The sequence below is a fragment of the Narcine bancroftii genome, chromosome 6 (assembly GCF_036971445.1).
Source record: "Narcine bancroftii isolate sNarBan1 chromosome 6, sNarBan1.hap1, whole genome shotgun sequence".
NCBI lineage: Eukaryota > Metazoa > Chordata > Chondrichthyes > Torpediniformes > Narcinidae > Narcine > Narcine bancroftii.
The window spans coordinates 43,406,986-43,433,934 of record NC_091474.1 but is presented as its reverse complement, the minus strand read 5'-3'; the positions used below and the strand labels follow the sequence as shown (position 1 = coordinate 43,433,934).

Here is a 26,949-nt window from a genome sequence, read left to right as displayed (position 1 = left end):
GACTCCAGGTTGAATTATGAGACCTCAAGGCTGCAGATGATACGGGTAGCACAAATAAGGAAGAGGCTCTCAAGTTTATGGAGAAATGTAATTAATTTTAGCAATGGAAGAAGGATCATTTGACAGCAGGATGGAGATATTTCTGAGTAAGAAATCAAGAGCCAGGAATACACATCCAATTGGCAGGAAAGATAGATATTTCAAATTAAAATATTCCATCGAAAGCCCTCCCAATCAATATGTGAATTATATGCCCCATTCTACTGTTTCAATGTCACAGTTGCAGTCATGCTCCAAAATATCTCTAGCACTATGGACTATATTTGCAAAACAGAGAAGCTGTAATGCAATTACAACTTGATGTACAATGATCATCTTTAATTGAATTTGCCCTCTTCCTGCTCACACAGCAGCGATTATGCTGGGATAACTAGCAGACTTCCTGCCATTTCATTCAGTGAAAAAGAGACACAAGATCAAGACATTCTAAAATCTGATACAATTGTGAATATTTTACCAGTTTTTCCATCATGCCATTACTTATTTGGTCTTATAAAGATTTTGGTCATGTTTTAATCTTTTTTTGGAATGTTATTTTTCCAAACACCGTGCTTTGACTCATTTCTTTTTCCTACTCTGTAATGATTTAAAACATTTGGAGTCATAATACGAGTTATAATTAGTGAAACAGGCCTACAGAAAGGGCAAAGCCTTATGAACAATACAATGCAAAGGAAGAAGTACAGGTAGAAAGAGCACAGGTGGTAAAAGTACAGGCGGCCATGGCATTATGGAAAGGGGTTTATCTTACTAGTAAACTATTCGGAATTATCCATTCTGTGAAACTACATAATCTACACATCAAGTAAAGAATTGAAATAATTGAATTTTTTGACGTATTTTGTGAGCAAATTTTTAATCTATATCACAGATTTGTGAATTCCATAAGAGTGATTTTCTGTTATATGAACAGGTGTAACATGGAGGTCACCTGTAGTTAAAGCATAGAATAAGCACAGGAACATCAGCCCATGTGACTGTGCTGAACATGTCAAAATAAAACTAAAAACCTGCTACTTGCACCTGATAGATATCCAGCCACTCCTTTAATATTCATGTGTCTCTCTTGAAGTCTCTTAAGTGCTACTATTGTATCTGCTTCCATCTCCTAACAGTCCAATCCAGGCACCTGTGTTAAATATTTGCCTCACATATCTCACTTAAAATTCCTCCTCTTCACCTACCTTCTAGTGGGTATCACTTTTACCCAGGGGGAAAGATCAACAGCTCTCATGATTTTATCCCCTCAGCCTCCTATTCTTCAGAGAAAGCAACCCAATATCTCCCACAACTCATCCTCTAAATCAGGCAACATCTTGGTAAACCTCTTTTCAAAGCCTCCACATTCTTCCTGTAATGGGGCAATGTGAATTACACACAGCATTCCAAATACAGCCTAACTAAAGTTTTATATAGTTACAATCGCAAAAAGTTAGGTTGCAGGTGCAGCAGGTTATTAAGAAGGCAAATGGAATGTTGGCCTTCATCGCTAGAGGAATTGAATTCAGGAGTAGGGAGGTAATGTTGCAACTGTATAAGGTACTGGTGAGACCGCATCTGGAATACTGTGTCCAGTTCTGGTCTCCATATTTGAGGAAGGATATACTGGCCTTGGAGACGGACAAGAGGAGGTTTACCAAGTTGATCCCTGGGATGAAGGGGTTGACTTATGATGAAAGATTAAATCGTCTAGGATTGTATTCGCTCGAGTTCAGAAGAATGAGAGGAGATCTTATAGAAACATATAGGATTATGAAGGGTATGGATAGGATAGATGTAGGAAGGTTTTTTGAGCTGGCCGGGGAAACTAAAACGAGAGGACACAGTCTCAAGATTCGGGGGAGTAAGACAGAGATGAGGAAAAATAGTTTTTCCCAGAGAGTAGTGAATGTTTGGAATTCTCTAACCAGGGAAGTGGTTGAGGCTGCCTCATTAAACATATTTAAAATTCGGTTAGATAAATTTTTACATGATAGAGGAATTAGGGGATATGGGGAGAAGGCAGGTAAGTGGAGTTAGGTCATAAATTAGATCAGCCATGATCGTACTGAATGGTGGAGCAGACTCGATGGGCCATTTTTGGCCTACTCTTGTTCCTACTTCCTAACTTTTATGCTCAAAGCTCCACCAAATGAAGTCAAGCATATCATATGTCATCTTTACCACCCCATCTTCTTGCATGGCCACTTTCAATAACTTAAGGACCTGGACCCCTAGATTCCTCTGGATTTCAAAGCTTTTAGGAGCCATTCCATCAACTGCATACTGCAACACTTCACACTTGTCTAGATTAAACTCTGTCTGCTATTTCTTTTGCTCATGCCTGTAATTGATCTACACCCTGTTTATTCTCTTGATAGCTTAGTACACTCTCCATAACTTTGCCAAACTTGATAACCCATCTAATCTTTCATCTGTCATAAATGGAAATACCAATACCCTGAGCGTAAAGCCATCCAAAAGGTAATGGACACAGCCCAGGCCATCACAGGAAAAACCCTCCCCACTATTGAGTACATCTGCAGGGAACATTGCTGTTGGAGAGCAGCAGCAATCATCAAAGACCTTCACCACCCAGCACATGTTCTGTTCTCACCATTGTCATCAGCAAAGAGGCACCACCAGGTTCAGGAACAACTGCTCCCCCCCCACCATCAGACTCCTCAACGACAAACTCAATCAGGGACTCATTTAAGGACTCTTATTTGTGCACTTTATTGATTTTCTTTTTGTTCGCTCTGAATTGCAGTAAGTTTGTTTACATTCATTATCCGTTTACATGTATTTGCTGTGTACAGTTTATTTTTGCACTATTTTTGGTAATTCTGCCATACCCACAGAAAAATTGAATCAGGGTTTTATATCATATTTGTACTCTGACAATCAATCTGAAAATATATATATCAATCACAAACAGGAATCCAAACACCGAACCCTGAGGAACACATGGATTACAGGCCTTCACCTATACCTTGTCTTCTAATGGGCCAGTCAATTCTGTATTCCTTCCCCCTCATTAGTCAGATGTCTACCTGTTTTTCTATGAATGCTGTGTGACCTGCTGAGATTCTCCAGCACTTCTGTTACTGCACTAGACCCCAGCATACAAAGTTTTTCTTGTTTATTGCCAATTCTGTATCAAATGCTGAATAAATATTAGTCAGACCACAGTGAAATCACATTTGTGTTGCACACACTATACTAAGAATCCATACAGCATTTGCACCCTAATGGAACTGATATACTGTAATATTCACTGACAAATTCTTAATTATCATTCTGTTACTATGGACAGTTCCTACTGCAACTGTCTAGTTGTATATCAACATTTTTTTCATAAATACAGTCACAAGAAGTTGTGACAAATAGAAATTAAGAAAATATTTATGACTTTAAAATTGGAATGAAGTAGTTGATTACAGTCTGAGAGTCACAAATGGTATAAATTATCCCAACAACTGCTCAAGATAAATGGCTTAAATTAAAACAGCTTTAACTCTTTAAAACATATGCAAGAATTCATGTCTCAATTGGCCATTTTAATTACTTATGTTGATGGAAACCATGTTCTCCAACATATTTAGCTAGTCAGGTCTTTATTTATTTATTTTGTGCAGTTGTTTGAACCTTGTTGACTGGAGTTTCTTCTTTAAAAAGTTAACCATCTGTAAATTAGTCTCTTAAGTAGGTGGACTGGGGTTATAGCTTCCAGTGTTTGGAAGAACAAGAGGTGGCCTTACTGAAGCACACATCCCTATGGGGCTTAGAGATATGCATGGGAATTCTACATAATAGACTGCAGATGCCTGAATCGGAAGCAAAAACAACTCATTGGAAGAACTCAGCTTGTTGACACCATCTTCAGAGGCACTGGTGACATGAGACGAACCAGAGGATTGGAGAGTTGCAAATGTTGCTCCCCTGATCAAGAAAGGGAGACAACTAGTTTATTGGCTACTATCAATGCCAGGTATAGACTGGTTCACTATCAGCTGTACCTCACCCCTCAGAAATTGCTTTAGGTGTGGTACCTCACCCCTCAGAAATTGCTTTAGGTGTGGTATAGAGGTTGGTTCCTTCTTACACTCTACCTGGCTCTGCACGAAGGTGAAACCCTGACGAAGATCACAGAAATCACCTTCCCAGTGGTCCCAGAGCTTTGTCTACTGGGAAACTTTAAGAGTGTTGGTAGATTGCTAACTAATGTCCAAATTAAATTCACAGAAATCACCTAATGTGTGGCCACGAAATGTATAGCAGTGACATGGAAATCTGACTCCCCTCTCCTCATTGATAGGTGGTCTTCAGAAATGAATAGCTGCATTCCTCTTGAAAAAAAATCACATATAGTCTTTGGATCATCAGTATGCCTTCATTGGGGAAGGTCCTGTTTCATGAGTCTTTATTTAATTCTATGAAGTAACAAACCACATTGAAGGTTGATTTCGTGAATATGGATTTCAACAAGGCATTTGATAAGTTTCCCCATGCAAGGTTCATTCAGAAGGTAAAGAGGCATGGATCCTGCAAAGCCTTGTTTGTGGATACAGAATTAGCTTGCAGTTGTTGTAGATGGTTCGTATTCTGCGTGGAGGTCAGTAATTTGTGGTGTTCTGCAGGGATCTGTTCTGCCCCCCCCCCCTCCCCCTTCCCACACCCAACCTTTGTGATTTTTTTTATAAATGACCTGGATGAGTAAGTATGCATATGACACAAAGGTTGATAGTGTTGTGGACAGTCTGGAGGGTTGCCCAGGGTTACAGAGGTACATTGATAGGATGCAGAGCTGGGCTGAGAAATGTATCTAGAATCAGGATTACAGTCTCAAAATAAGAGTTCAGCCATTCATAATTGCAATGGAACAATTTTTTTTGGATTTTTAAAGGAATCATGAATTTGACCTCATTGACCATGGTGAAGGCAAGAGAAGCCAAATGTGCCATATTCTACATTCATGTTTATCAACCAATGAAACTCTTCACACATAGCCTTCACAATGCCTTGTTCATTAGAAAAACAAAAATTAGCACTCATGATAACATGTTCAATCCAAGCACTGACAGTTGTTAAGAGTATGCTCTCATGTTAGGGTGTCCACATCACCTGCACTATGACACGTTCTAATGAATGTTAGATGTACTATCATTTCATCGGCTTTGATATTTCCAATAGCCTGCCACCAAAGCAATGATAGCAACTAAAACATTACAGGAATTAAATCCAACTCAAAGATCACCTGACAAAAAGGGCAAATGACCTTGCATTGGAAAATGTGGACTAGTTAGAAGTTGTGCTTCAACCACTGTTGAAGACTCTCACATAGCCATCTCAAAACTCTCAGAACTGGAGTGGGAGCAAGTCAGTCTTAACCCCAAAGGGCTGCCTAAAAATAATTACTGAAATGTCCAGACTCACTAAGGGGATGGCTATTTGTTTGTGGCAAAGGCCTTGTTTCAGTATAAGGCTCCACATTTTAGGAGAGTGAAAGAAGTGCATTTTTGTAGGTGACACACACAGCAGATAACATTGGACAGGAGAAATATTTGGGGTGTTAATTGAGTATATCACTGTTCCTTGGATAGCAACGAGTTATGAGTATTGTTAGAGGTAAGCTGTGCCAAGCAACTGGAGAGTATTCCATTACCTTCTTTCTTTGAATATTTTATTTTTGATTTTCAAAGACTCAAATTTAGGAAACAATAATCTTTCTTAGGGTTATAACATACTGAGTCCATTTTTTTCCCTCTCTACCTCCTTCCCTCCCCCATGCCCCAATACAGCCAAGAATAAAGTTATATAAATCATACAAATACAAAGAAAATAAAACAAGAGCATGTCATCTGCATCAAGTCCCACTTCTTTGATCCTAATCGTTTCCCTGCTGCGATAGGTTACTTCATTTCCTTCATTCCAAAGGGGTGAAAATTATGTTTGTATACTTATGAGTTTCAAATAGAGTTGCCACACTCTAATGAATGTGTCCTATTTCTTCCTCAAATCATACATGATTTTCTCCAGGGGAATGCAACTCTGGATTTCCATATTATGTTGTGTAATATTTAGCTGGGAGTCGGACTTCCATGTGACCGCTGTACACTTTCTGACTACCGCCAAGGTGGCCTTCACAAACTGAATTTGGGACTTGGACAGTTTCAAACACACGACCATAATGTTTCCCAGAAGGTACAATTCCGGATCCTGTGAGAAATCCTCTTTTGTAAATTTTTCCTATAAAGGAGGCATCAGGGTCTGTTATGTAAAGTAAAAGATCATCTGCATAGAGAGAGACTTAATGTTCAATCCCCTTCCTCCAAATCTCAGAAATACCTTGACACTCCCAAAATGCAATCATCTATAACCAGATCAAAAAGTAGTGGATTTAAGGGGCATGCTTGGCGGGTACCCCATTGCAAGTTGAAAGGCTGAGACAATTGACTTAGTAAGAATTGAAGCGGTAGGGCATGAATACAGTAATTTAATCCAGGTAATAAAACATGGTCCAAAATTAAATTTTTTTAAGATAGTAAATAAATACCCCCAGTCCACCTGATTAAATGTTTTCACAGCATCTAGAGAAAGAACACATTGAGGGACTATACTAGAAGGTAAATATAAAATATCTGTTAAGCGACAAATATTAAGAGTAACTTTTTTTTATAAAACCGGTCTGATCTTTCAAAACAATTGAAGGCAAAATGTTCTCCAATCTACAGGCCAGAATTTTAACATCCATGTTTAATAAAGAAATTGGCCTGCAGGAGGTGCACTCCATTAGATCTTTAACTTTCTTTGGTATGAGTGAAATACATACCTCATTGGATGATACCAGTAATTTACCACATTTATATAAGTCAGATAATACAGAACGTAAATGAGGTGCAAGCAATTGAGAGAATGATTTTAAAAACTCCACAGGGAACCTATCAGGTCCTGGAGATTTCCCAGCTTATAATAAAGAAATAGCTATTTCCTATTTCCTCCTGGAATAGAGGCTTATCTGAACTCATTCTATCGTTCAATGATAATGCAGGAATATTTAAACAATCCAGAATATCCTCCATCATATAATCATAATTTGTAAATTTAGAAGTATAGAGTCCAGAGTAGAATTTCCTAAAAGTATCATTTTCCATTTGAATCTTTGTAATTTGACAATTAGGTTGAAATCCCCTCAACTTACTAACTAAAAGTTTACCTGATTTATCTCCATGAATATAAAACTGAGATTTATTCTTCAAAAGTTGACGTTCAATTGGATGTGTTGAGAGGAGATCAAATTTAGTTTGGAGTTCGATTAGTTTTTTTTATATAATTCAGGGTTTTTATTAGCCTTCCTTTTTATTTACTGTATAAGAAATAATTTTTATATACCTATGGAACATTCATTTGATAAAACCAATAAATATATTGAAAAAGAAAGAGAAATAATTTTCCCCTAAGATAAGCTTTCAGGGAGTCCCTAATGCCTAATGAGGTAGTAATTTCAAAGACAAAAAGTTATCTGTCCCTCCATAAATAAAAAAAAAATCATTATCTGAGAGCAATATTGAGTTAAAATGCCAACACCTACTAAACTGAGAGGAGTCAGGAAAGAACAAAGATAAAATGACAGGGTCGTGGTCTGATATTACAATATTTTGATACTCACAAGAACGTGTCTATGAAATCAGTTGGTTATCAATAAGAAAGGTCAATCCTTGAAAAAGTATGGTGAACATATTTTTAAAAAAATACTCTGTCCTATTAGGATGAAAAAAAAACTCCTGACAACAGAAATACCACAATTTGATTTATAAAATAATGAATTGCTAAGGCGGACTTACTCATTATAGCAGGGTTAAGAGAGGAATAATCCAAAACAGGACCTAACCAGCAATTAAAATCCTCATAAGTACCAGAAAATATAAACTCAGGTCCAGTAGGGACCAGAAAAATGTTCAAAAACCCCATGTCATCTAAATTAGGAGCATAGATATTAGCTAATATTACCATCTTATAATAATTTCCCAGAGACAATGACATAATGACCATTTTTATCTGATTCAACACTATGCTGAACAAAGGGAATATTCTGATTAATAAGTATTGAAACCACCCCCCCCCCTCCCCGCTTTTAACTTGAAAAGTAGAATGAAAGTGTTTTCTCCTCCACCAGGACATGAGAGTTATCACATCCATGAATGTGTGTTTCTTATAAAAAAGAAACTGAATTGCAGTTTTAAGCTGCTTGACATGTGAGAACAACTCTCTTGATTGGATAGTTCAACAAAATTGAATCGATTAGCCATTTTTAAAAACTAATAGTGTGGATTGATTAAGACACGTTATTCAATCTCATATGTCAGCTTTGCAGTAGAATCATGAAATCAAAACAACATTGAAGATAAGCTGTATAAAGCCAGTGTTAAGTTCCCAGTGCCATGGCAACATTAGAAAAACATTCTCCTACCTCCCCCACCCTAGCCTTTATTCTCCAGATCTAGAGACCTGCTGTAAAAATCAAGAACAAGCTCACCATAAATAAAATGTACCCAAATACCTTCCTGCTAAGCATTTTATCTCATGCTCCTAGGCTTCCACTGTAAATATTCTCTCCTCTTCTAATTAGAACAAGATTATGTTTAGCAAAAAAAATTTACAAAGTTTCTCATGCATTTTAAAAAAAAGTAATAGGAACATTAATTGTTTAATGTTCTTACTCCTCAATCATCAGACTCCTGAACAACAGACTCATTCAATACTTATTACTGAATATTTGTTTTCTGTATTTGCAGTTTGTTTACATTTCTTCCTTCTTGAGTACATTTATAGTTTACATTTAGAAACTCTGCCTGGGCTACAGGAAAAAGAATCTCAGGGCTGCATATGATGTCATGTATGTACTCTGACAATAAATTTGAACTTAATTGGTTTTAAAATCCTTTTTATTTGGACATTACCTCCCTGACAATGGAGAAAGGGATGGCTTTGAGAAACATGGATATCTGATCTCTCCCTGCCTTCCAATTTCATATGTAAATAACAATCGTTGTTAGATGGTTCTTGCTGTAATGCAAAGAAATGAAAAATGAAAATTTTTTTTCAATGAAAAAGTAAACATTTTTATGATTTGAATTTTTTTTTTTTTACACACATATTCAAAGAATGTAAAAGGAGCAGAGAGAGAAAAAGAGTTACTTCAACACTGTAGTTATTTTTCAACATTCACTTTGAGTTGCAATAAGGAGTTTCCCTGCAAGAAATGCTATACCAGAGAACAAGTTCCATACTTAAAGTTAAAACACAATGTTGGAGAAACTCAGCTGGTCAAAAAGATACATAACCAATATTTCAGGCTTCTCCAGATACAGCATTGACTGCTGCTCTCCCTGCTTCTCTCGACAACAGAAGGGCTCAAGCCCAAAATATTGATTCTGCATCTTTACCTTTGCCATATAAAGGACACTGTTTGACCAGCTAATTTTCTCCAGCATTGTGTTTTTACTTCAACCAACATATCTGCAGACTTTTGAGTTTTACTTCTATATTTGGCACAGCAGTTAGTTCAATGTCTTTACAGTGCCAGCGATCAGAATTAGACCCTGGTTCGAATCCCACACTGTCTGTAAGGAGTTTGTATATTCTCCCCATGTTGGCATGGGTTTTTTTCGGGGGCTCTGGTTTCCTCCCATCATTCAAAAAAGTACCAGGGGTGTAGGTTAACGGGGTGTAAATTGGGCGGCACAGACTCATGGACTAAAATGGCCTGTTACTGTGCTGCATGTCTAAATTTAAAAAAAAATAATTTAACTTAATGTTCTCTGGAGGAGATCAATGACAATGACATGCACATGTTATTTTATATACATTTACCAAACAGTTGCTTCGTTAAATCTCTACGCTAAATAAGTTTTGACTTCAGGTATCTCCAACATTTCTATTCAAAGAAATACAAGGGTTAGCAGTCAAACAATATCAGTAAGATTTTCCCAAGAATTTCCATCTGCGAACTCTGCCATCAGAGATCTAGTTCTTCAATATAAAGACCAGTTCACTTTGGTCGAACATTTTTTAGTTAAAATATAATTCCTCAAAATTATCTCACTCAAAAGGGTGGACCAATAACCAACCCTTGTGTTCCCCAGAAAATAACCCCTAAACAAAATTTGTTTGAATGGACAGAAAAACTATCAAACTGATAGGATGTTTCAAAAAGAGTACAGCACCTTTTATGTTCTTAATAAAGAGAAAATTCTACCTGAAATTGATATTAACTATAGATTATTTAAATTAATATTCTTTCCATTTTTTCCTTTGGTTATCATACATTCTTGAATAACCAAATTTTGTTTACAGAGGACATTTCCAGGAGAACACAGATTTAGTTATTGGTTAGCTATTCTGATAGAGATAATTTCATGAGCAATTAAAACTTAACTCCAAAAAGAATTGTGTGAATCACAGTCTTCTGTTGGCTAGATTCTATATAGCTAACTTCCTTTCCTCATTCATTCTTGTTGGCCATTTGTGAGTACATGCCTGGAAAGTCTCATGATTAGATGGAATTCATTTGGAATCCATTATTTGAAAAGGATTTCACTATAGTTTTGATGTATTCAAAGTGAAATCTTACCAGGAGTTTCAAAAAACAATCTGAAATAGATCTACATTTCTCTGTTTTCACAATTATTTGCATTTGACAGTACAGTATTTAAGTCAAACTGAATAAATCAGTTCACATAAGAGATACAGAAACAAAGATAAAACTGAGAATAACGATTAAATTATCTATCTCGTATTATATCTTGCTAAATATTATGATAAATCGATATACATCTACAAAAATAGACAGTATCCACAAAATCACAGCACACACAAGATGAACAAGTTTCTGCTGCCAATTACATTACTGCTTCAAACCAAGGGACTATTTAGTTTCTAACTCCTTAACTTCTGGTTAATACCAGTAAAACTGAGCCAAAGGAAAGAATTTTCATTTTCTCATCATCCCCACAATTCCCAAAATTTAAATTCAACTCTATTAACATTCAAGTTGGGCTATGAAGGATCAAAATCAATGAGTAGGCAACAGACATCCCCAAACAAAGTCCCACTGTTTATTTATAACACGTCATACCTGATACATTGATTGAAGTTCTTGCATCAATGACTCCACTGTTAGGCCTGACACAATACCTACGCGGAGCTGTAGTCTTCACTTTAAAACAAACATTTTTATCTGAAGGGTTACTCAGTTTTAGGTTTGTAGTAACAACATCTGTGAAAGGTCCTGTAACCAAAACAGAAAGTTAAAAGATTAATAGATATCACAGTATAGGCATCTTTTCATTCAATTTATTTACTATTCCAACTGATCACGAGTATTCCCCGACTTACAACCGACTCAACTTATGTCCATCCATACATACAACCAAAATTTATTTTTTAAAAATAAAGAAAAATTATACTGTTACGGGTGAAAGTAGGGGCCTATCTATGGAAAATAATGCCTATGGCATTTAAGGCCATTAGACAAATCTAGGTAACTGGACTTGATTGTTTCTGGTTTCAACCACGAGAGCTGCCCTTGACGATAACAAAGATACAATGAATTTCCAATGTATCTCCATTTCGAGATACGACCGGTCGGTCAGAACAGAACATGGACATAAGTTGAGGAATACTTGTACTCCCAAATTTGTGATCTTTAAGGCCATTAGAAAAATCTAGGTAATTGGACTTGATTGTTTCTGGTTTTAACCACTAAAACTTAAAGCACTTTTTTTTGCACAGTGCTAGCAATAAATTTCCATCTTTTTATTGAGCTTTATAGAACAAGCACACATTGTACAGAGAACACAAGGTTACCAAATGTGAAGGATACAAGTACGTTTCCAAAAATAAAACAATAGCGATATACCTCTTCCCCATACAATGTTGTCAGAATGACAAAAAAAACCTAAGAACTCTAACCCCCTAACAAAAAAAAACCAGGGAAGTTTTGACATGAAATTAAAGGTAGTATATTTCTGCTGAATCTGTAAAACATTAGTAACTGAGGAAAAACCCATATACATAAATAAATACATTTAATGATCATGGGCACAAAAATAGTCCATAAAAAGACTCCAAATTTTATGTAAATTAGTGTTAGCATACAATGCAGAACACCTGATCTTTTCTAAATTAAGGCAAGACATGACATCACCACTGAGTACTAGTGGGTGGAACAGGACTTTTTCTTCTAAGCATAAGAGTTGTCAATAGTACGACTACCTCAGTATCATCTAACACTCCAAACAAAGCCGTTAAAGGATTAGGTTCAAGATTACCACCTAATATTATTGACAAAACGCAAAAAATCTCCCTCCAATAAGGTTCAAGAGCTTGACAAGATCAGAACATATGTATCAAGGTTGTTTCCCTGTTGTGACATCTGTCACATCAGGGATTAAGATCAGGAAATATATGGGATAATTTGTCTTCAGACATACAAGTCCTATGTACAACCTTGAACTGAATAAAAGAGCGTCGAGCACACAGTGACTTATTGTTAATTTAAGAATGCAATTTTAGTATGAGATAGAAAACTGTAGATCATGCTCCCATTTTCTTTTAATCTTATCAAGGGAAACCTGACGTGATTTTGAAAGCATATAAATGTTATTAAATCCTTCTGGGAGGGTTGTAAGTTGAAAATTACATGCAGCATGTTGATTCACAAGCCATGGGAAAATTTGGTAATTGAACCGGTAAAAAGTTTCTGATCTGGAAAGATCTAAAAAAATGTGAATTTGGTAAATTAAACTTTGCTGGTCGCTGTTCAAAAGACACGAGGCAACTGTCAAAAAGCAAGTCTCGAACACCATTATCATACAAATTGACAAACCTTGAATACATAATTAGATGATGTAAAACTTGATAATGGAAAACCTTTTAAATCAAAAAAATTTCCTGAACTGAAACCAGATACATGAGGAATATTTTACTTCAGGGATGATATCATTCTTTTAACTTTAGCTAAAGAAAAAGGAAGTGCTACTCCTAAAAAGGATGAAATGGAAAACTTCTCAGCCAACCTCAATTCCAAAGAGATCCAAATTGGGCGACCCAATCTATTAAAATATTGAATCCAAAGCAAGAAAGAATGCATGTTGATCCCACTGCCCTTTTTCGATTTACGATTTTTTTGAGATCTGATGGAAAGTAAGTTGAGGACTACCTACTTAGCAAAACAACATGGGATATTGTAGTGTACCCATGAACTTTTTATTTGTAAGTAGGGATCAGTGTGGAGACCGACATGGGGTTGCGAGGAGAGAGAGGGGCAGTGGGATGAGTGTGGGGACCAACATGGGGCTGCGAGGAGAGAGCAGGGCAGTGGGATCAGTGTGGATATATTGTATATAATTTCCCATAGCTAGCGATTGCCTTTTCTAAATTATTGCAGACTTGCTTGCAGTAACTGAATAATTATAGGACTACAGACATTGCCTGAATGGACGGTAAGCGGCGCATATCTGTATTACTTTCTACTAGTGTTCCAGAAATGGCATATGGGAAGAGATCGAGAAGAGTGGTACTGTATTCTCTGGAGTTTGGGAAGAATGAGAGGAGATCCTATCAAAACTTACCAATATTGCAACAGCTAGATTCAGGAAGATGAGCCCGTTCACCAAGACTTTTTCAGCATGTGCTTAGGTGATGAACATCATCACCCACAGGGAAAAAAAATCACTGATAACTAAAGTATTCATAAAAAACTACATACAAGTCCTATGAACAAACGTACCTTCCCAGAACAGATGAAATTAAAGCACAATTGTCAAAACTGTAAAAATCAAATCAATCCTATTTTTCTGAGAAGGGGGGAACTACTGACACTGCAATTACTGATCAATCTTTACTTGATGAAGCACTGGATCCGTAAACAGGAACCAACTTGATTGAAGAGGGGGATTTTAAAAAAAGTGTGGAGAATGGATATGGATTTTTGCATTAGTATGAATTCATTGCTGCGCCAAGATTAATTAAATAATTCATTAATTTGATTTCCTCAATGCTCATCAAATGTACCACTATTAAGCAAAGAAACAACCCCTGAAATTGTCTCTGCTCAAAGAAGAGAGTCTGACATTAGGTTCATTCACAGGCAAAACACTTGAATTAAAGGTATGGATCCCCCAATAATCATTAATGGATACAGATACTATTTATTGTCACGTGATAAAACAGACATGTCATATTACAGAAAATTGCCTTTTGTCTGTCATAAGGCAGACAAAGATTCGCCATTAGCATTGCTCAGCACCGCTTAGAGTCAGAGAAAGAGAAGCAAGAAAATCCCTTCAGTCACTGAGTGTCTGTGGATTCACTGTGCGCTCCCACAGCCTCTGCACCTGCACAAACTCCTGTCTGATCCATCAGCAACCTGGGCTCCAGATCCAAACCTCTGACTCAATAAGGAAGTCTTCAGTGCATGAGGCCCTTTGGGAGCCCTTCCTGCCCTCAGTATACTCTCAAACCCTGGCTCAAGATGCGTGGTTTCTATGAGCCAGCCTCTAGCATACCACAACCTGTGTGCATCTATAAGATGCAGAGCCCCTCTCTGGTCTTCTGCTGTGGTCATCGGCCTAGAGGATCATCTCCACTGCTTCTCCTTCTCATTGGGGAGGGTGATCTCCCAGTTTCTGGTGTCTTGCGCTTGTCTGGTGCTCCCTGGAGTCTGCAACCCCTCGTGGCCGCTGCCGAGCACAGTTGCTGCCATTTTGGGCACCATCAAATCTGTGATAGATGGAGACCTAGGTACTGATGTTGGAATTCTGATAAAAGAGTGTAGGAAATGCATGGATCAGTCCATCATGCAACATGTTTCATCAGTATGTGGAAACAATAGCCTGCCTGCTCACTGTTTTATTTTTGTTTGTATAAATAGACCTTTAACCATACAATCTCTGAAAATCAGCATCAGTATCAGCATGTCATCGGGAAAGGCAAAATGATCTTCAAATGTTACTACAAACTATAGGCAAGACCAAAAAAAAAGAAACATTCTGCAGTAAGTCAAGCAGCAGATAAAATGTCTTAAATGTCTCAGGCTGAACATTATTTACCAGAGGAAATGAAAAGCACTACTCAAAGACCAATTAATAGTAGGGTCACAGGGGTTATAAAGCCAAGAGGATGTACTGTATGCATGCAAAAGATCCCATATAATTGACTCTCCTCCAATATAAGAGTTTTCAAAACTCTAATTAGAAGCCAGATGGTTGGCATCACAATTCAATGATGCAATACAAAGGCAGGCAGATGCTTCATGATTAGATGGTTTAACAGATGTTCATTTTTATTCCTAAAATAATAAAGATTACACCAATTTGATATTTTTCTTACAAATTCCACTTTCTATTTTCCCTTCAAAGTGCTGAGTCTTCCCAGGGTGCATGTACAAATACATTTACACAAATACTTCTAGGAGTGATTATTAGTCGCAATAAGAAACGAGCAGCTCAGGCTATTTTCCTCCTCAGGCAAGAGGCACCAAAATCAACTTGTGTCTTAACTGGCATTCATGCTGAGATTAGCTCATTCAGCGGATCTGCCTTTGCCAACTCAGAAACTGAGCTAATCATTTCCAGAATTAAAGGAAAAATGTAGTTCTCAGCAGGGCATTCCACTAGTGCAATTCTTCTTCGGATGACGATAAAAGTTTGTCAAGCAGTCATGCACAACATACATATGCACCAGTTATGCAAGATACAATACTACAAATTAAATTGCCACAATTTCCCAAGACAGAAAAAAATTATAATAAATATTAAAGGAGAGAGAATTATTCAGTTACAGTCGGTGCAAGAAAAAGTGACAGTTTAAGAGTGCAGACAGACCCTTTGGCAGTCCCAGAGTAGTTTAAGGTTAGGGTAGTTGAGAGTACGTCAAGGGCCTGATAGTTGTTGGGGGGAAAAAAAAGTCTTTAAAAGTCTAGAGCTGTGGACTTTAGGCTTCTATACCTTCTGCCTGAAGGTATCAGGAAGAAGACATTGTAACTAAGGTGATGTAGGTCCTTTATGATGTTAAATGCCCGTGATGGACTTGGCTAGGTTTGTCATTTTCTGCAGCCTTCTGTATTGCTGGGCATTCGAGTTTCCAAACTAGGTTATAATGCAGCCAGACACGATACTTTCCACAGTACACATAAGGCTGATAGAATATTCAATGACAAGCTAAATCTCTTCAGACTTATTAAAGTCGAGGCACTAGTGTGTATCAATGTACTGGCTCCAGGAAAGGTCCTCTGATATGTGGATGCCCAAGAACTTAAAGATACTAACTCTCTCCATTGTGATCCCATCAATGAGGAGCAGTGCATGGCCCAAGTGTCTCTCTTCCTGAAGTCCACACAAGCTTGTTGATGCTTAGAGCAAGATTGTTGTCCTGGCACCACATCAGATTCTCAATCTCTGTTTTCTAACTCATCATTATTATTTATTTGGCCAGCAACGGCAATGATGCCAATAATTTATATCTCGAGTTGGAGCTGAACTTTGCTATGCCATTGTGAGTGTAAAGGGAATGGAACAGGGAACTAAGTATGTAGTCTTTAAGTGCCTACGTTGATGGTCAATGAGGAGGTAGCAATCATGCCAATCTGTACTGGGAGCTGATGAGGAAAATGGGGATCCATTTGCAAAGCCAAGCCGCGCTTGTTTGTCGTTTATACCATACCATTGCAGTGTACAGTGAAAACAAGATAGTGTTTCTCTGGACCGTGGAGCTGGTTATTTACATGGCTAAATTACATCAGAAACCTTTTTTATAAATAACATATCACTTATAAGTATCATGTTACACATGATAACCCTGTGTCACTGGAGTTCAGAAGCCTCACGCCTTGATGGTCGTGGGGGTGGGGGGGGGGGGACTGTTTCGCAATCTGGTCGGGTCGTGAGGGCCCGAACGCTTCGGTACATCTTCCCGGATAGCAGGCGGGAGGGGTGTGTGGAGTCCTTCACAATGTTTATAGCTTTCTGCAAACAATGTCCATCATAGCAGGGAGAGAGAGACCCCAATGATTCCCTCAGCAGTCTTTACTATCCACTGCAGGGACTTGTGTTCTGGAATAGTGCAGTTCCCGAACCAGGTGGAGATGCAGTTACACAAGATGCTCTCAATGATTCCCTGTAGAATGAAGTTTGGGTGAAGCTGGACTTTCCACAACCTCCGCAGGAAGAAAAGGGCCTTCTTGGCCATGCATCTGGTGTTGGGGGATCAGGAGAGATTTTCCTCCAGGTGCATGCCAAGGAATTTGGTGCTCTTGACTACCTTGATGGTGGAGCTGTCAATGGTCAGTCAAGAGTGATCCCCCACCCCCCACCCCCCCCCACACCGTTCTCCTGAAATCAACCACCATCTTTGTTTTGTTGACGTTCAGGTGCAGGTTGCTGTCTCTGCACCAGTCCGTAAGTGTTTGCACTTCCTCTCTGTAAGCTGACCCATCATTCTTACTTCTGAGCCCCAACACTGTCAAGTTGTCAGCGAACTTGATATTCTGTTCTGTAAAAAATGTACATCTCTTGCCACAAATTTGAGACACTCACCTATGAAGTGATTTTTGATAGTATTGGCATAGCTATTGCCTCCGATACAGAACTTATAACACAGCAATGTCCAAGCAACCACTGTATCCATGCCAGATAAAATGGCACTTCATCTGGCATGGATATAGTGGCTGTTAGGGCATGGTCACTGTCTCCAGTTTAAATTAACATCCTGGCTCTTGGATTATAGCCTTGCAGATTACAGCGCAAATGTTCATCCAAGTACTGCTACCCTTTCCAACAATGTTTCAGAATGCCATCACACATGGATGTAATTTTTTTTTTTAAAGAACTCTCCTACGATCCTTCTACTAATTAACAAATCATAACTGAAAAAAAAAGGGCTTTAATCAGCTATGTTTGTTATTTTCAGTACTTCAATTGAAAACTGTGTGTGCTAAACAAGGCATTGTGCATGTCTGCAAGCAACACTACTGGATATATAAATACTAAATCACTGAAACTAGACCATACAAGCAACCAAGAATAGATTCTAAAAATCAAAAAAAGTAGGGGATACTGGAAATCTAAACTAAAATTAGAAAATACTGGAACAACTCCATGTCAGGGAGACCTGTAGCGAGAGAAACAGAATAACGTTCCAGGTAAATGACTCTTCGCTAGAAATTGAAAAAGAAGAATTGAGGTAGAGAGGCAAAAGGAACATCTGTGTAAGGATGGAGACCCAGGTTGAACACCTGCTAACACTGTTATGATGAAGGCCAAAGGAAGAGGTCAAAGACAGAAGGAATAGATAGAGAATTCAAATGAAAATCCAAGATTGTTTCTGTTGACTGCAGCCAATCTATGTTGGTTTGTCCATGTAGAGGAGACCACATGGTGAGCACAAAATGCTAAATGGGAAGAATTGCAAGTGAAATTTTGTTTCACCTGGAACTGTTGGGAATCTGGCTGGAAGGGAGGGAGAGGCAAGGGTCGAGTTTCTGCAAAGTACCACAAAATGGAAAAGACAAGAATAGTGTATTAGCAGAAGTGGCAGAACATTAAAATTGACAGACTGGAAGTAGTGTATAATCCTTTTTCTGACTGGAAGTCCTAACAGACCAAAAGAACTTTGAGAGATACGCAAATAGAAAATCATACCTGAAGTTTAAAGTGCATCCTTTGGAGAATGAGAGGAGAAAATGCAATGAAGAATAAGGAACTGACACAAAAATGAAATATTTTGTGCCTATCTTCACAGAAACTTACCTAGAAATAAAAACTGCATGAAGAGCTTTAATAAATCAGCATCAATCAAAAATGTCTTTGAGTAATTATTGGAACTGAAAGCAGAAAATTCCTCAGGATGTGATGATCTATATCCCAGGGTTGTTAACAAAATGCCTACCAAGGATATATCCATTGTAATCTAACAAAATTCTTCAAGTTCTAGAATGATTCTTACAAATAGGAAGGTAGCAAATGTAACCTCATTAAAAATGGGAGAGGGAAAACAATGTGCTGTGTCTTGCAGTGGCTGACGTGAAGAGAGAGCTCGGCAAGATCAACCCGCAGAAAGCTGCCGGACCAGATAACATACCCGGCAGAGTGCTCAGGGGATGTGCGCTCAGCTAGCAGATGTTCTCACTGACATCTTTAACATCTCCCTGAGAAGTGTCGTGGTCCCAACATGCTTCAAAGCCACCACCATTGTCCCCATGCCAAAGAAGTTGTCTGTGTCTTGCCTCAATGACTACCGCCTTGTCATGCTCAGGTTCCTCATGATGAAGTGCTTTGAGAGGCTTGTCATGGGGCACATCAAGCTCCTGCTGCCCCCATAACTAGACCCCCTGTGGTTCGCATACAGACCCAAATGCTCTAGACGATGCCACCGCCCTCCATCTAGCCCTCACCCACCTGTAAAACAAGGACTCGTATGTTTGAATGCTAGACGCTGTTTACATCCGGTACCGCACGGATGGCAGTCTCTTCAATCTGAGGCGCCTGCAAGCTCACACCAAGACACAAGAGAAACTTGTGCGTGAACTACTCTTTGCAGACGATGCCGCTTTAGTTGCCCATTCAGAGCCAGCTCTTCAGCGCTTGACGTCCTGCTTTGCGGAAACTGCCAAAATGTTTGGCCTGGAAGTCAGCCTGAAGAAAACTGAGGTCCTCCATCAGCCAGCTCCCCACCATGATTACCAGCCCCCCCACATCTCCATCGGGCACACAAAACTCAAAACGGTCAACCAGTTTACCTATCTCGGCTGCACCATTTCATCAGATGCAAGGATCGACAATGAGATAGACAACAGACTCGCCAAGGCAAATAGCGCCTTTGGAAGACTACACAAAAGAGTCTGGAAAAACAACCAACTGAAAAACCTCACAAAGATAAGCGTATACAGAGCCGTTGTCATACCCACACTCCTGTTCGGCTCCGAATCATGGGTCCTCTACCGGCACCACCTACGGCTCCTAGTACGCTTCCACCAGCGTTGTCTCCGCTCCATCCTCAACATCCATTGGAGCGCTTACATCCCTAACGTCGAAGTACTCGAGATGGCAGAGGTCGACAGCATCGAGTCCACGCTGCTGAAGATCCAGCTGCGCTGGATGGGTCACGTCTCCAGAATGGAGGACCATCGCCTTCCCAAGATCGTGTTATATGGCGAGCTCTCCACTGGCCACCGTGACAGAGGTGCACCAAAGAAAAGGTACAAGGACTGCCTAAAGAAATCTCTTGGTGCCTGCCACATTGACCACCGCCAGTGGGCTGATATCGCCTCAAACCGTGCATCTTGGCGCCTCACAGTTTGGCGGGCAGCAACCTCCTTTGAAGAAGACCGCAGAGCCTACCTCACTGACAAAAGGCAAAGGAGGAAAAACCCAACACCCAACCCCAACCCACCAATTTTCCGCTGCAATCGTGTCTGCCTGTCCCGCATCGGACTTGTCAGCCACAAACGAGCCTGCAGCTGACGTGGACTTTTTACCCCCTCCATAAAACTTCGTCCGCGAAGCCAAGCCAAAGAAAGAAAATTGAATTCAGTACATATCACAGTACCTGATAAAAAAAGTTGAGTCTGTTGGGTCTAAACACCTCCCTCTGCAACTGGATTGTCGACTTCCTGTTGGGGACACCTCAGGCAGTCCGGATCAGTAATAGCACCTCCAAGACCATCACACTGAGCACAGGGGCACCCCAGGGCTGCGTGCTTAGTCCACTGCTGTTCACTCTGCTGACCCATGACTGTGCAGCTAAACACAGCTCGAACCACATCATCAAGTTCACTGATGACACAAATGTAAGTTGCAACTCTAAGGCCTGATCAGTAAGAATTACAAGTTAGTGTACAGAGATGAGGTGCAGTTGCTTACAGACTGGTTCAGAGCCAACAACCTGCATCTGAACTTTAATAAAAAAGAGATGGTTGTTGACTTCAGGAGAGCCTGGTGGGAGGGGGGGGGAGGGGGAGGGAGGAAGGGGTGAAAACTGCACTCCACTGACCATTGATGGCTCCACCATTGAAGTCATCAAGAGTATCAAGTTCCTTGGAGTGCACTTGGTGGAGAATCTCACCTGGTCTCTTAACGCTTGCTCCATAGCCAAGAAAGCCCAGCACTGTCTCTACTTCCTGCAAAGGCTGAGGAAAGTCCATCTCCCACCCTCAAACCTCACTACATTCTGCAGATTTATTGAGAGCATCCTATGCAACTGTATCATGCCTGGTTTGGATGCTGTGCCACCTTGAACCGCAAGACCCTTCAGAGGATAGTGAAGTCAGCAGAAAAGATAATCGGGGGCTCTCTTCCTACCATGAAGGACATCTATAACACTCGATGCAGGCGAAAGGTGTGAAGGACTCCACACACCCCTCACATAAATTGTTCTCCCTTCTGCCATCTAGTAGGAGGGACCGTAGCACTCAGGTCGTTACGTCCAGATTGGGAAACAGTTTCTTTTCCCCCAAGCCATCAGGCTCCTGAATTCCCAGAACATATGTGGATCGTGCACTGTGGACTTTTACTGTATATGTCTTAATATTTCAATGTGTTTAACTTCTATTCTAACTTATATTTATGTAAATATGTTCTGTCGTCCTGAAGAAACACTATTTTGTCTTTGCTGTGCGAGCGTAGTATGAATGGTAAATAAAGATAATTTGACTTGACTTGGTGGAAATTCACCAGAGTGCTACTTGGGACAAATCAGAAGAAACAGGAAAGTCTGTGACTGTTTTCTTTTGTGCACAGATTGGCTGAGGTGGGAACTGATTGAAGTATACAAAATGAGTATAAATAGGGTGGTCCCTCCTCCATTTCTGTATACTGTGAACAGTTATGGGCCCAACACTGATTCCTGTAGCACCCATAGAACCCTGCAGCACAGAAACTGGACTTTCGACCCTTCTAATCTGTGCCAACCTCTTATTCTGCTGAATCCCAGACTTGCACCCAGTCCACAGCCTCCATACACTTCCCATCCATTTACCTGTTCAAATTCTTCATAATTGTTAAAACTGAGCCCTCATTTACTACTTCAGCTGACAGCATGCTCCAAATTCCCACCACTCTATGTGTAAAGAAGTTCCCCCTTGTGTTTCCACTAAACTTTACTCCCTTCACCCTTAACCTATTTCCTCTGGTTTGTATCTCATCTACCCTCAATGGAAAAATCCTACCTACATTTACTCTGTCCTTCCCCTCATCGTTATCAAATTTCCCCAAATTCTTCTACGCTTCAGGGAATAAAGTCCTAACCTTTGCCTGAAGTCTGGGCAACATCCAAGTAAATCTCTGCACTTTATCTTACTGATGTCTTTCCTGTAGTTAGGTGGCCAAAACTACAGACAATACTTCAGATTTGGTCTCATCTATGTCTTATACAATTTTAACATAACATTCCAATTCCTTTACTCAATACTATGATTTATGAAGGCCAACATGCCAATAGGTCTCTTTACAACCCTATCTACCTATCTATCCACCTATGATGCCAGTTTTAAGGAATGATGTATCTGTATTCCCAGACCCCTCTGTTCTACCACACTCCTCAGAACCATTTACCATGTGTATGCCCTTTTTTGATTTGTCCTTACAAAATGCAACACCTCACACTTGTCTGCATTAAATTCCATCCACCATTTTTCAGCCCATTTTTCCAGCTGGTCCAGATCCCTCTGCAAGCTTTGAAAACATTCTTCACTGTCCACAACGCCTCCAAACTTTGTGTCATCTGCAAACTTGCTGATCTAATTTACCATAATCGATGACAAACAACCATGGCGCCAACACCAATCCCTGGAGCACACCATTAGTCACAGGCCTCCAGTCTCAGACCAATCATCCACTACCACTCTCTGGCTTCTCCTGTAGAGCCAATGTTGAATCCATTTTACTACTTCACCATGAATACAGAGAGTCTCAATGTTCCTGACTAACATTTCATGAGGGACCTTGTCAAAGGCCTTACTAAAGTCCATGTAGACAACATCCACAGCCTTTCCTTAACCTCCTTGAAAAACTCAGAATGGTTAAGACCTACCATGCACAAAGCCATGCTGACTATCCCTGATCAGTCCCTGGTGATCAAATACTTGTATAGCCAATCTCTTGGAACACCTTCCAATAACTTACCTACTACAGATAGACCCCGACTTACAAGGTTCTGACTTACGATATTTTGAAATTACGATGATCAGAATCCATTTTGAATAAAGGTAAGTTGGGGTCTACCTATATCAATGTGGTTGTTTTTCCCTCTGAAGAAAATGCTCACGTCCAATTAACGTACACAGATTGCTTCTCACCACCACCACACACCCCCACCCCCATCCACCTGCAAATGTCATCATTTCAGTGCTCCTCTTTGGAACACATGCACAGATTGCCATCACTGGGAGGGAAAGAAAGCGACAGCTGCCGGGAACCTGACATCCCCGTTCCTGTTGGGAGCCTGCGCTTCCGAGCTTCCGGCCGACCTGTGTCTGAACATTCGATTCATTTAATAATTGTTTCTACACTTGCATCAAGGTTGGGTCTTTTTGTGTAGCTCTTGTTATTTCCACTACTTGTTTTCTTTTGCCTGGAGAGTATTAATTCTTTTTTTAATATTTTTTTTGAGGCTTATTCCAAGAATGCATAAGACTGTCACAGTATGTTTATCTTTCATCTGTGCAGATTGATCCCAACTTACTATATTTTCAACATGATGGAAGTCCTGGAACCGAACCCCATTATAAGTTGGGGTCTACCTGTATTGAAGTCAGGCTCATTTTTCAGGGTTTCTTTTAAAGCCCTTTTCTTTAATAAGCAACGGAACAATATGAGCTACCTTCCAATCCTCTGGAACCACACCCATGGCTAAGGATATTTAAAATATCTCTGCCAGAGCCCTTGCAATTTCTACACTAATCTCCCTCAAGGTCTGAGGGAATATCTTGTCAGATCCTGGAGATTTATCCACCTTTATTTGCTTTAAGACATCCTCTTTAACCTGTATAGGGTCCATGACCCCACTGCTTGTTTTAATTATTTCTCTAGACCCTCTGTCAGTTTCCTGAGTAAACAATGATGCAAAACAAAAATTTTCAGATCTCCCCCATTTTTTCTGGTTCCATACATAGCCTAACATTCTGATCTTCAAGGGAACCAATTTTTTACCCTACTATCCTTTTGCTCTTAATAAACCTGTAGAAACTCTTAGAATTTTCCCTTCACATTGTTTGCCAAAGCAACCTCATGGTCTTCTTCTAGTCTTCCTGGTTTATTTCTCGAGTATTTTCTTGCTTTTTGTTTAAATATACTCCTCAAGAACAGGTACTCCCCAACTTACAACCATAATTCACACCATAGGATCGGTCATATCTTGGAATGAACGTATGTCAGAACTGCGTACATTTGTTTAAAAAAAAGAAAAAATATAAAATTTATGTGATTTATGTTGTATTTGACAAATTATAACAGGGATACAGGGCATGTAAGAGCCAAAATGTGTGTACTTAATTAGTTGGCACCCCAGGGACCATAGGTTGGGTGCAGCCATCTTGATTCCTGGGCACATGTACGAGTCTTCGGTTGGTGCATGCATGGTGGATTCCCATATTGGAGTTCGGTTGGCGCATGCGCGAGAGTTAAGCGCACTAACGATATTGAATTTTCACCCTTAACTCTCACACATGCGTCAACCAAACTCCAATACGCGAACTGCACATGTGCACAGGAATCAATATGGTCCGTTTCACACCTATGGACCCAAGGACACCAACTAATAAGATAAGTATGGACATTTTGGCTCTTATGTGCCCTGTATCCCTGTTATAGTTTGTCAAATACAACATAAACCGCCTAAATTTTATATTCTTTCTTTATTTTTTTTTTAAATTTTGGTCATATGTGCAGATGGACAAAAGTTGCATAGGTCACAAGTTGGGGAGTACCTGTATCTCATTTGCTTTGTGTTGGCTATACCAGTCTTCTTCCAAACCAGATCCCCAATGTACCTCAAAACCAAGATTCCCTATGACTATTAACTTTGTCTTTAATACTGATAGTAACATACAAACTCTGAAGTCTTACCTTTAAAGGCCAGAAAACAATTTATCCCAATCCACACTTTCTAGATTCTTTCTCATTTCCTCAAAATTGGCCTTTCTCCAATTCAGAATTTCAACCTGTTGCTTAGACCTATCCTCCTCCATAATACACTTGAAACTAACGGCATTATGATCAGTGGACCCAATATGTTACCCTACACATACTTCTGTCACCTATCCTGTCTCGTTCCCTAATACTAGGTACAGTAATGCACTCTCTCTAGTTGGTATCTCTATCTATTGATTTAGAAAACTTTCCTATACACATCTGCAAACTCCAAGCCATCCTGCCCTTTTATAGTATGGGAATTCCAGTTAATATGTGGAAAGTTAAAAGCTCCTTCTCTCACAACCTCATATTTCCTGCAGCTGTCTGCTTGCTCTCTATTGACTATTGGGCAGTCTATAGTAATACAACCCATGAGTGTAGTCATACCTTTCCTGTTCCTCAACTCCACCCATATAACCTCAATAGACAAGCCCTTTGGTCTGTCTTGTCTGAGCACAACTGTGACATTTTCAATGCCACTCCTCCACCTTTCATCTCTTCCAGTCTATTGCATCTGAAACAACAGAAGCCTGGAACACTGAGCTGCAGTCCTGCCCCTCCTGCAACCAAGTTTCACTAATGGCCAACCCATCATAATTCCTTGTACCAATCCACGCTCTAAGCTTCTCTGCCTTTCGATACTACTTCTTGCTTTGTGTTACGAAATGGGTTAATAAAATTACAATAAAATACATCTTAAAAAGGTATAGATTGTGGGGGGTTTAGTTTAGGTCACACTTCACAAACATCTCATTTGAAATGCAAAAACCTCTGCAGGTGGAGCCTTCATGTCTACCATTAACTTTTCAGAAACCATGAAGAGAGTAGAATTGAAATGGACCATTGTCTTTAAAGGTACAACATCTATGAACAAATGTCCAGGCTCAGAAACTGATTAATCTTTTATTGCTAAACTGATGCCAGCGATCCAAATTTCACAGTCTGCATCCACAGGCCTCTGGACAACTCCAGTGGGCCAAATGTGTATTCCCAGTACCCTTTGGCTGTGGCTTGCAGATTGTTTGCACTTGGATAAGCACCTAGGCAAGGAAGGAATGAATAATATTCTACTGCGAACCTGGTTGCATCCCAAGATTGAGGAGGCTGCAAGAAAAAGAAAGCAATCATGCCTCATATGCCAAAGAAATAATCCAGGAAAAAGGATAAAACGTGCAATGGGACACACAGTATTGCATGGGGGGAGGGGGACCATTCCAGTGCATTCAATTAGATTTTATTGAACTGCCGTGTGTATATTGCTATAATTATTGTTTGGTTATGATAGATGTTTTTAGCAGATGGATTGAAGTGGACCCAACTGCGAGTAATAAGACATCTATGGTCGTATGCATACTTCTCACAGAAGTAATCCGAGGTTTGGCCTGCCAGCACAGATTAGCTCGGATAATGGCCCACATTTTGTGGGAATGATTAACAAAGAAATGTGTCAGGCTCCTGGAATCAAACAACAATTCCACTGTACACATCATCCAAGAGTTGCAGGGATAGTGGAAAGAGCCAATGGGGTTTTAAAAAATAAATCGGCAAAATTAATGAAAGAATTGAGTCTGAGATGGGTCAAGCTTTTACCTCTGGCTCTGTATCAAATGAGGATAACCCCTCATTCTGGGAAGGGAGTCTCACCATCAGAACTGATGTACGGGAGACCAGGAAAGACCCCCATGGGACACAGATGTGAGCCCACCAAACCAGATAGATGTAA

At 39.6% G+C, this 26,949-nt stretch overlaps 1 protein-coding gene across 3 annotated transcripts in view; it reads right to left on the bottom strand.

Moving 5' to 3' along the window:
- Nucleotides 1–26,949, bottom strand: part of vapb (VAMP (vesicle-associated membrane protein)-associated protein B and C) — a 67,656-nt gene that overhangs the window by 19,678 nt on the left and 21,029 nt on the right. For 2 of the 3 annotated variants that reach the window (XM_069884840.1, XM_069884841.1), the window contains exon 2: nt 11,177–11,329. In XM_069884840.1, the coding sequence (XP_069740941.1) occupies nt 11,177–11,329 (153 nt within the window). Of the gene's footprint in view, nt 1–8,999; nt 9,106–11,176; nt 11,330–26,949 lie in introns of those variants that run through there. The other variant, XM_069884842.1, reaches the window with a different exon arrangement.